At 42.0% G+C, this 12,318-nt stretch overlaps 1 protein-coding gene across 6 annotated transcripts in view; it reads right to left on the bottom strand.

Annotated features, from left to right (window-relative positions):
• cadm1a (cell adhesion molecule 1a) overlaps positions 1 to 12,318 on the bottom strand; it is a 421,994-nt gene that overhangs the window by 104,425 nt on the left and 305,251 nt on the right. For 3 of the 6 annotated variants that reach the window (XM_036937590.2, XM_036937591.2, XM_036937593.2), the window contains exon 2: positions 1,261 to 1,278. The exons of the other annotated variants lie outside the window; for them this stretch is intronic. In XM_036937590.2, the coding sequence (XP_036793485.1) occupies positions 1,261 to 1,278 (18 nt within the window). The remainder of the gene's footprint in view (positions 1 to 1,260; positions 1,279 to 12,318) is intronic. 6 annotated transcript variants of the gene reach the window in all.

Below are 12,318 nucleotides of genomic sequence, written 5' to 3'. Positions count from 1 at the left end.
TCTTGTCTACAGTAGTCTACAGCTAACGTGCTAAAAGCCAATGGTCTGGTTCGGATATGAGGCTGTGAAGGTGTTGGACAATTCTGGTCCCAGAGACCCACAGAGTGTGCAGGCTTTGGTTCCACCCCTGCACCAACACACCTGATTCAGTGACTTAACTGATAGTGGTCTTCAATTTAGATCATGATTAGATGAGCTAGGATGGAAGAAAAGACACACTGTAGCTCTCCAGGACTGGAGATGTACTAGAGTTGTTGAAAGGGTAGTGACTGTATGCTAACTGCTAAAGTGCTATTTCATTGTGGCTGACTGTTTGAAAGACAGTCAAGTTGAAGACAAAAGAAAAATAGACCTTACTTTGTAGCTTGTGTCATTTCTTTTAGTTCCAACCACAGACCAGTTTGCCATGGTACCATGGTGTAACACAAACAGACTGAAACAGGCCTTGTTGGCAGGCAAATGAGGAACAGTGTTGTTTTGAAGCAGGTATGTCTTGGTTTGCCATCCATTTAAAAGTAACTAAGTATGAATGAAGTGGCATCCTTCAAATAACCTCTTAAGTTTTGCTAAGGAGTATCAACATGATTTCATTATGGATAACTTGTGATATATTCTAGTGAGGCACGTGAGATGATAAGCTTTGAAACTGGTTCATCGAAGTCCTTCCAATGTCATAATTCATTCACAAAGATACTTTGTTTTATGGACAAAGCAAACAATTTCACATACCACAGACCATCAACATCTAAACACATAACACAAAACAACACGGACAAGAAAAAGAGAATGTGACAAATTGTAGCTCTAGAGTCTAGTGACCTTCTGCTCATACAAACTGGTTTTAAGATCAGCTCTCCCTGCCTCCATGTCTAACATCATCCATTATGCAGTACTCAACAAAACTGACCCTAGACCAGCTATAGAGAGCAAAAGGTTGCAAGAACAAGAGAAGAAAAGACGTGAAGAAGAAACAAAAGCAGGTGCAGAAGCAAGAGATAGTCTATCAGCAGCTATGGAGCGGCGACGGCGGCGGGGGAAGGTGTACGAAAACAGAGGAGAAGGAAAGGCAGTGAGAGAAAAAGTGTGATAAAAGAAAATTGATATGGAAAGACCACTGCGATAGTTAGTATGCAGCACACAAACACTAGACGCTGAGAGGCGACCATTCTGTAAAAACTAAGAGAGAAGAGAAGGGCACGAGTGAGAGAGAGAGAAATCAATGAAAAGAGAGAAGGAGGAGGTAGGGAGGGGGGGGTTTACCTGGGTACTGAGCAGCTCCTGTGTCAGGGGAAAGGGGGAAGGAAAAGAGAGAGAGAGTAGCGTTAGCATTAGCGATAAGCCCCTTTCACCACAGATTAACAGCCCCCAACATCACCAGTGCAGAGGAGAGGTAGCTCACTAGCATAGCGTGAGGCCAACATATGAAGGCAGAGAGAGAGGATTTCTAGGGTGCTTGATTTCTTGATTTCTCAGGGAAAGGTTGAATAGTTTCATTCATTCAATAGCACACATGGCATTTCAATTCAGTCAATTCACCAGTAGAAGATTTGACTTTTCAGTTCAGTCACATTCAATACAGCTTGACATAATCACAGTATAATAAACATAGCTTAATATTGAACACCTCAGAATTGGTCTGAATAGCAAGCACAAGCTTATTGGTGGTTCAATTCATTTGACAGTGAATGCAAATTACACCATTTCAGAGATGTTAGGTACCAGATTTGTCCATCTGTGGTTTCTGCCATCGCTATCTGCTATCCCCCTGAAAATGAGCATCTTCACCCATAATGCAATTCATTTGTCACCCGTTACATCTTTAAAAACCGCTCTACGCCAACCGAGCATCAGGATTCTGCTCTGAGGCTGGTTCTGATTAGACAACCCATATCCTTTCAACATTTGCCAAATTTCAATCACGGTGACATACTAATTATCAATTCTCCAAGAGACAAGTGGGAGTCTGTTGATTCCTCCTAGTAGCCGAGAAATCAGTTGAAATTTTCAGAGTGGAGACTGAAAAGAAAATATATCCTATTTGGTTTCCGTTTATATCCTGAGAGACATTTCAACTCGTATTTGTGGCACAGATGTATTTAATGGATGTCTGAAATGGTCTAAAATGTATCATCGGCTGACATCCTCTAGATTTTATTCCATTGAACTTTGCTGAGCAATCAGCCTGAATCTCTCCAACCATCTACTGATACAAAACAAACCAACATGTAAAACCATAAGTGGTACATTGTTAGAAAAAGTTGTTCCAAAAGGAGTGGCCGCTGTCCCCATAAGAGAACCCTTTGAGGGTACAGGTAAAACCCTCTGTGGAAAGGGTTCTATATGGGAACCTAAAAGAGTTCTACCTGGAACCAAAAGGGTTCTACCTAGAACCAAAAAGGGTCCTTCAAAGGGTTCTCCTACGGGGACAGCTGAAGATAGCACCTTGTTTCACCTATAGCCTAGTACTAGTAGCCTAATTATGCATATAGAAATGAAGTGTTGAGATTGTCAGCAGGTTGACTACACCAAAGCCCTCCAGGCCTCCATGAGCACAGTAATAGATTCATCAACACTGATACATAAACCAGGTTTCCATCCAACCTTTTTATGCGAGTAAAGTACATGTCAGATAAAACACTTCATGGCCTGATGGAATGCAAACAGCAAATTTGTCTGTAAACCTTCCAAATATGTAACTGTTCCAAAATACTCTAGACAAGGTGGGATCTTTTTGTGTCTGTACAATGTATTATGTGTGAAATGGGGGTGGAAACGCCTTTATGCGCAAATATTGATATAATAACCATCATATCGAAGTAAACTTGGAGTCACACGAGGATACATGTATGTTGTGTGGTCCTCCCACTATGACTCGGAGAAAGCATGCAGTTTATTAGGCTTACAGATGAAATAAGTTATGATAAACTTCACAGGGTGGTGAAAGTGCACGGCGATTGGTACTCCTTCCCAATAAATATAGAGGGTCTTATTCTGGTGACATGATTAATCTCACTCTTTTGTCCATAATAATCTCATCATGTCGGGCAAGCCTACCCGCACTGTATCTGCAAACTGTTGGCAAGCTGCGCTCTAGCTAAACATTATTTTTTACTAAACCATCAGTAGAATTGAAAATGGGATGGAAACTAATTTGTAACTTGTATTTTTAATTCGGTACATGGGAATTTAACCATAAAAGTCATTTTTATGTGCACTACGTCATCACACACATCCTTTCATCAGCAACAAGTTCACTTCTGGTGGGGAAATTTGCATATTGTTTATAATGCAGATTTTAGAATATTCTCATTACAATCTGTCGCCAATTGGATGGAAACCTAGCTACTGACATGAATAGCCTGACATTTAATATCTTTCTGTTTTTCTCTCTGCGTTGTTTGGAAGGGCTCGTAAGTAAGCATTTCACTGTTAGTCTAAACCTGTTGTTTACGAAGCATGTGATAAATAAAATGTGATTTGATTTGTATTTGAATCACTCATACATGTTCCTTACTCACTCTGCTGTTAGTAGGCTAAAAGCCATGAACACACACACACACGCGCACACACGCACACGCACACACACACACACACACACACACACACACACACACACACACACACACACACACACACACACACACACACACACACACACACACACATATCTACACCTACACCTGAAGTGACTGTTATCAACACTGTATGAAAATTATTTTGTTTCTCAGGAATGCTGAATTATCTGTGTTGCTCTCACCATCACCCATTCTGTCGTGATAACAGCCTGTAGGTCGGATATCTAGTTGGAAGTTCACTTTTACACTATTCTATTGGTCAACAAATATTAGCCTTTGATATTAAATTCTCAGACCTTTCTTGATAGTCTATTCCTGTAACTCAACAATAGTCCACATTGCTATTTATCTTATGGAGTCAAATGATATGATATGCATTTGATAGACTTTTTGAATATAAATGGCATAGTCTCATTATGGGTTGCAGGTGAGTTATACAGTATATCAAATTATTACCCACTACACACACACACACACACACACACACACACACACACACAGAGCGAGTACAAAACAAACACACACGCATACCCAAAACCCCAGCACCACTGCAAGCCAGTCTCCTCTGCTTAAGGATTCCAGTCATGGCCCAGGCCACGGCAACTAAGTGGTTCAGAGAGCCACGGGGGGACCCAGGCCGCCCTGGAGATCAGGTTCCTGGAACACAGGCCAGGGGGAAGGGGCTTGCAATGTTAAGTAAATGCCAGACGGGTGTGAATAACTCTGCATGGCCATTTCAACCCCACTGGTCCTGAGGGGGGCTGCCTGGCTAACCCGCCAACCCCTCTTGCCCGGCATGGCCATGTCGCCGGTATGCAACCATCCAACCCTCCAACAACCCTGGAGGTGAGGTTAAATGCTGGAACCAGAGAGATGCATTAAACATGAGTCATTTCAAATGAAAGGTAGCTACACCCTACTCTAAAAATGATAGGAACATTAACCAGGGGTCAGACAGGCTGGGCTGCATTAATGAAGGCTTGATGCCTCTCTTTAAAATCACCTCTACAGCCCGCAAGAACACTTCACTTCATAAAATGGCTACAGAACAGCTCAAAGACAGGCCGGCCTTCTCTCTCGCACACACACATCCCCATCCCTATGCATGGACACACACAAACATTTCTGGGTGTGAGAGACCTGCAATAATCTCTATAGCAGCAGCAAAATATGACCAAGTTCATATTCAAAGCCTCAATAGAAATACGGGCCTTATTGCATATGTAATATGGTTTGTATTGCAGACCTACAGTAGGTTAATAATCCAGACATAGCAATCTGCTACTGTCAGCAAAATCCTATCAAGTTAAAGAGCTTCTGACAGCATTAACCCTCTGCTGAACTCTCTACATTAACATTAGTTCAACCCTTTCCTCCACTGATCTAAGGCCTTACTGGAGGAACCATACCACTAACCTTGTCATCCTTGTCAACCTTTTATGTAGTAGTCCCAAAAGTGCAAAGCTCGCCCACCCTGTGCGCCAGCCCCAAATAAAGTGTACCGAAGGTATTTGAAAGAAAATAATAGGCAATCTATTTTTGACCCAGGTCTGAATGGCACAGATCCAGACATGGGGAAGTTGGCGGTAGTTGGGTCCTCCTCTTCCACCCCCACCCCATTCAAAAGGTGGAGTGTAACCGCATTATGTCGTGATTAAATCGGAAATCTGCAGCTGGAGGGCCATGAAATTGGACATGATGAGTGTGCCACATTAAAAAGTAATTATCGATACCGCTCTCCCATTGTCTCCCTTACAAGCCGCTGAAGTGAATCAAAGTCTGAATGAAAATGGATTCAACCTTGTTCCAGTCAACACTGTAACAATTTGTTTTGTTTTCAAAGCCCCAGTGACCCAATTGTGACTACATTACTGTGATAGCATTCTTCTCGTGATTGAGATCATACTGTATTGTGTGTGTGCCACTGTGACTCTGTGTGTGTGTAAGTGACACAGACTGCAAGAAAGACATCTACATGTCTGAAATATCACTTACTCACACACACACGCAAACACACACACACACACACACACACACACACACACACACACACACACACACACACACACACACACACCAGGAGATGAGACGAAGGCCACTGTTGAGCAGGGACACAGTGGAGCTCTATGAAACCAGCCACTCTCGCTTGTTCTCTCTCCCCCCCCCTACACAGGAAGCATCGGCTCGCTCATCCACGCTCGGCGTCTGAGTCAGTATGGAGAGGGACTTAACAGCTGTCTGCGGCGCCGCGATTAAACGCCTGCGCTGTCATACTGATAAGCTGGCGGTGATGGGAAAATTCCCCCGCCATGTCCCAGCGTGACCTGGGAGAGGAAGGCGAGGTCACCACCACAATCATGGGTGGCGCCGAGAGATTGGGAAAATATCAAACCCGGAGATCTTGGATTAATGTAGGTTTCTTAGTGTTTCAAGAGGGGGGAAAACTATGTGCACTGCAGAGCAGACACAGTGTAGCACTCATTTGGAATATTAAGTTATTTTTGTGTGAGTTTTCCTGTTGCACCGCTGAGACAGAAGAAGCCACGGATGAGGTCTGTTGTTACTAAGCGCTGTGGTGCACTGTGCTGATTGTGCACGACGCCTGTAAGGTTAAGATGCACTGAAGTACCATAAGTGTCAAAGAGTCATCATAAAAAACATGGCTCTCGTCATGGCTCTAATGTAAGTCAGGGGTAAACCGCAAACACAAAGTGACTCACTCATCTCTGAGGGGACCTCTCTCCACTGAGCCAACTCATTCAGCACTATCTAGGCTAAATAGGCTATACAAAGCATACAGACTGGTTACATAAATGATGTAAGGACCATACACGATGTCGGATCTTAATTGGAGCCAGTTCGCTACTTTTGTAAGGGTTGTAAAAATGTCCGTAAGGAAAATCAAGTCTGACATTTCAAAGTGGGAATTACAAACTTCAGAAGCCTTTTTAAACTTTAAATACACTTTTGAAAATTCCTACATTGCAGGAAAGTTCTCCTTCAACAGGGTGATCAAGATCCTACACCTGCATGTTAACTTTGCATGTGAATGTACAGTATGTAACCAATGCTGTGTAAGTGCAACTCAAAATAAACATTCCAGGGCCAAGGCAGTTCCAGAGCATTAGGAAAGTATTCAGACCCCTTACATTACAGCCTTATTCTAAAATTGATTACATTTTTCCCATCATCAATCTACCACAAAACCCCACAATGACAACGTGAAAACAGTTTTTTAACAAATGTATGAAACATTAACAAAATTAACAATAAATATTCAGACCCTTTGATATGAGACTCAACATTGAGCTCAAGTGCATCTTGTTTCCATTGATCATCCTTGAGATGTTTCTAAAACTTAATTGGTGTCCACCTGTCTATATAAGGTCCCACAGTTGACAGTGCATGTCAGAGCAAAAACCAAGCCATGAGGTAGAAAGGATTGTCCATAGAGCTCCGAGACAGGATTGTGTGGAGGCACAGATCTGGGGAAGGGTAACAAAACATTTCTACAGCATTGAAGGTTCTCAAGAACACCGTGGCCTCCATCATTCTTATATGGAAGAAGTTTGGAACCACCAAGACTCTTCCTAGAGCTGGCCACCTGGCCAAACTGAGCAAACTGGGGAGAACCATCTCTGCGGCACACCACCAATCAGGCCTTTATGGTAGAGGCACATGACAGGCCGCTTGGAGTTTTTCAAAAGTCTCAGACCATGAGAAACAAGATTCTCTGGTCTGATGGAACCAAGATTGAACTCTTTGGCCTGAATGACAAGCATCACGTCTGGAGGAAACCTGGTATGGTGGAGACAGCAATCATGCTTTGGGAATGTTATTCAGCAGCAGGGACTCGAAGACTAGTCAGGATCGAAGGAAAGATGAAGGGAGCAAAGTACAGAGAGATCCTTGATTAAAACCTGCTCCAGAGCATTAAGGACCTCAGACTGGGGCAAAAGTTTACCTTCCAACAGGACAACGACCCTAAGCACACAGCTAAGACAACGCAGGAGTGAATTCACTGAATGTCCTTGAGTGGCCCAGCCAGAGCCTAGACTTGAACCCAATCTAACATCTCTGAAGAGACTTGAAAATAGCTGTGCAGCAACGCTCCCCATCTAACCTGACAGAGCTTGAGAGGATCTGCAGAGAAGAATGGGAGAAACTCCGCAAACAGAGGTGTGCCAAGCTTGTAGCGTCATACCCAAGAAGACTCGAGGTTGTAATCGCTGCCAAAGGTTCTTCAACAAAGTACTGAGTAAAGGGTCTGAATACTCATGTAAATGTTATATTTAAATATATATATAAATAAATAAATAAATATGTATATGTATATATATGTATATATATATACATACACACACATTTGCAAAAATGTCTGAAAAACTGTTTTTGGTTCGTCATTATGGGGTATTGTGTGTATACTGATGAGAGAAAAAAAACCAATTGAATCAATTTTAGAATAAGGCTGTAACGTCACAAAATGTGGAAAAAGTCAAGGGGTCTGAATACTTTCCGAATGCACTGTACATATGGTTGACTACTACTTAGTATTGCAGCAAATAATGTTGTCCATGTAGACAAAAACATGTGCGCAAAAGTGTGCGTCACAGCTGTACATAGCTACAAAGCAACTAATCTGTTTTGAGGTTGTATAATTATTCCACTAGTAGTTGCTGTGGTATATAAGGCCGTTGGCAATGGTAAGTGTGACATATGGCCCTGATAGTATCACTTGTACAGTACATACAGCCCTACACCAATGTTGCGTCTTTTATTGTAGCACTGACAGTCAATGTCCCTATCTGTACCTCCCTCCAACCACATGTTGCATTGTGCTTTGGCCAGGAACTTTATCTTATTACTGGTCCCAGTGTTTCCATTTTGGGGAATTAGGCTATTGCGCGCAGGGCTCCGTATTGCTAGCGGGATGGTTGGGGTACAGGGAAAGCACAGATGGACACCACTGACTGGACTGGGGGGGTGGGCTGGAGCGTGACCCGCCACGCTGTCGTGTAATTAAGAGGTTAGGAGGGCCGACCGTGTTCTCATATCAGAGGGGGATTGGTTGGATAGGCCATGGCGTGCGGCATAGACACCACGGCAACAAGATTGGCTCGCTCAGTTATTATCTTACAAAACAACCAGGCACCAATACCTGTTTAGATGGCTTGACAAAATAATGGTTCAGATGTGCACCTGTATTCTTTTTCTCAGTAGGACTAAAGCTGTTTTCGGAATAGCAGTTTACAGAGTGATAGAGGTATGATTTAGGACAAATCCACAGAACAGAATGATGCAGAGACTCAGACCTTTCTCTTTTAAAACGTACAGTACCAGTCAAACGTTTGGACACACCCACTCATTCAAGGGTTTTTCCTTATTTAAAAAACAAAAGTATTTTACACATTGTAGAATAATAGTGAAGACATCAAAACAATTAAATATTATGTAGTAACCAAAAAAATAAACTTCAAGACTGTTGTAAAAATGATTCCAGTTGAAGCTGGTTGAGAGAATGCCAAGAGTGTGCAAAGCTGTCATCAAGGCAACGGGTGAATGCTTTGAAGAATCTCAAATATAAAATATATGTTGATTTGTTTAACACTTTATTGGTTACTACATGATTCCATATGTGTTATTTCATAGCTATGATGTCTTCACTATTGTTCTACAATGTAGAACATAGTAAAAATAAAGAAAAACCCTGGAATGAGAAGGTGTGTCCAAACTTTTGACTGGTACTGTATGTCAAACAAAAACCAATGATTGCAAAGTTAAACAAACCATACAACTCTATGCAAAAGGACTACAACTTCCACAAAACAAGTAAACTTGAAAAGCCGTGCAGATGCAAAGTTTCGTAACAGAATGACAGTTTGTGCCGTTCATGCTGTCATTCTGAATAGAGTTGCATGGTTTGTTTAACTTCGCAATCATTGTTTTTGATTGGAATACATTTTAAAGTAAACATATTTTGGGATATCATTTTTATTTGTCGGGAAAGATGTGTCAGTGTTTCTATGTTACAGAAGTGTTCCAAAACATGATGGCTATAGCCAAATAAATATATGTAGCTTCAAATTACAACTTACCCTACATTTACCATAATGTTGTCATCTAGGCTTTAGAAGAGAAAATCTCAATTCTGGACTTTGAGGTTTATCAACTGAAAGCCTGGATGAAACCATAAGTCAGTGAATATAGGAGCCGGGTTGAACCAAACCAGGCACGTCTAGTCTGGGTTGAACCAAACCAAAAGGCACGTCTAGTGTCTTCTCGGACGAGACTTAGCCCAGTTTGAGTCTGGGGTCGTGGCAGGGTCTCAGTCATTATTATTAAATGAGCAGAATGGATTTGTGGTAATGGAAACCCAATGGCTCCAGACAGACATGGAACCGGGGTTACGAGCCCAGCGAATGACACTGATAACCGGACCGCTCAACTGTACCTAGAGTGATGGGCCATTCAACGAGCTCCATTCAGGTTGATTCATCGTGCCTGCCGCCGCCACACCACTTCCGGGGACAACAAACAAACAGATCTATTTGATGAGTTCGGATTTGAGTTTTCAGGGTCACTTTTTAGAAACCACTTTATACTTTATGGTTGCACTAATGCACTTACACTTTTATGAGCGGATTAGGATCAATTCTAGTCTACTTGTGCATAGGCATACTGATGAATGTATTTAGGCTACAGTCGTTTGTAAGGCTCATACAAGTGTTTTATCAGGTCGCTTTAGTCCAGAAAGTGTCCATTGGAATGGAAAAACACTTTATACAGAAACAATATAAAGTATCTGGAAAAGATAATGGACCTATATGTTTTTTTTTTATTGTAGAATCTTTGAGAACTAACTGACTGACTGTATAAAAGATACAGTCAGCGAGAATAAAACATTATTATTATTTTATTTTTTTTGCAGTATATTTTGTTATTATGTTTAAGCTAAAGAACACAGTATTAGCCATGGCAAAATGCATAGAATTTCAGGAAATTTATTTTAAAACTGCAACAAAAAAAAGGACAAATATTACTGTACAACACTGGCCTGAAAAGATACAGAAACCCTGTATTACCGTATACAATACAAGGAATGTAACGAAAGGAACTGAATTACTACTCAATAACAAATATTACATCATGCCAAGAGCAAGACATAGGACAATAAAACACAATGTAGCCTATTTCAGACCAGAATCTGGTCTGCTTTCTTTTTCACATACTGGCAATATATTGCTAATCAAATTGCAATGCAAGGCTATGTGGAGAGATATAAATATCAGAGAGCAATCTATTGAAGAGCGTACTATCCCTTTTGTATTCATAATTTACCAATAGTATTGGGGCCTACAAGATGTATGTTGACGTGCAGAAAAACATTTGGCTATCTACTTTCCATCTGAGATAAACACATATATTTTTTCAGAAACCTTCACAGTTTAGCCTACATGCCACATATTCAACACATATCCCATCCTGCAGTGAAAATGGCTTTTAGAGGTAGGATAAAAAGTGCTCCAATACAAAGATTTGCTCCAAACCCTTTAGAAACCATGAGTCGGAATGCTGCTGAGACGACAATGCCCTGCCTCTCCATTTCCTCTCTCTCTTAGCCCTGTTTTTGTCTCTTTACTAAATTGAATCATCTTGGTCGGGTCTACATATCATATATTCCTTAGCGGAAATACTAAAACATATCCCGTTCTACAAGCTAATACCAGGAGAGGCTGAAATACGGATGCTTTAATCCGCCTGATCAGAGCACACAAAAGAGAGCGTTGCCCGCAGTCAACCATTAGCCACATATTCACTCCTAAGCCCTGTGTTCAAACCTGGAGGCTGCCCTGATGCTGCCTGACAGAAATGACAACAAGCCCCCACCACCCTCTCCTTCACAGGCACTCTCATCTGTGGTGCCGTGGTGAGGGCGATATTCACCGCGGCACAACTCTTCACATACACTAGGCTACATTTTTAGATGGTTGTACTATTTTCGGTCATGGAGGTTCACTCCAATTGTGTTAGTAATTGTCAGCACATCGGTAAAATGACCACCGACCAGGGTAATATGTGTCCATTTGTCATTGAACCTCCAGGTCATTCCCCAACAGGTCCCTATCAAAAGACTGAGAAGGTCAGCATTTGTGAGCATCTGTTTGCTTATACCTAGCAAACGCACCTCATATCGTCTGGTTGTCTGACTTGGGTCGGTGTCTGTGCAATGGAGCTGTGACAATGGACCACTGATGTGCTGGTGTTAAAAATTGTGATGCACATGACCCCTAGATCTCTGCTGTCTGTCTGGTCACTGATGTAACAGGAGAGTAGGGGGCCTCTCATGATATATGACAACAACATGCTACCGTGACAGTGAGTGCATGTTGGTGGCAGTGGTGGGATACAACAGCATCTCCCCCATTTGTTTTTTTTTTCTGTTGTTTTTTCTGTGTCAAGTGAAGGCTAGACCCCCACTGAGCCCGGGGCCCATTATTTCTGCACAGCTCAGGCCTCTTGGACTAATCCTCTCATTTAGGAGGTCACTGCTGATCATTATACAGTAGGGTACCATTACATCATCCACTCCAGCATCACATCATCCCACAGCATAAATACATGCCTCCGGGGAATGCTCTGCATTAGCCTCCCTCTTTCCCTCACTCCCTTTCTCTCTCTTTCCCTTTCCCTCTAGCATGCTTCTCTCTCCCTTACTCTATTTCTCTCCCACCTTTTATCCATA

Source organism: Oncorhynchus mykiss, chromosome 12 (assembly GCF_057628025.1).
Source record: "Oncorhynchus mykiss isolate SJ-2025 chromosome 12, ASM5762802v1, whole genome shotgun sequence".
NCBI classification, from domain to species: domain Eukaryota; kingdom Metazoa; phylum Chordata; class Actinopteri; order Salmoniformes; family Salmonidae; genus Oncorhynchus; species Oncorhynchus mykiss.
Note: the sequence above shows the minus strand (reverse complement) of the source record. Positions and strands in the feature narration are given on the sequence as shown.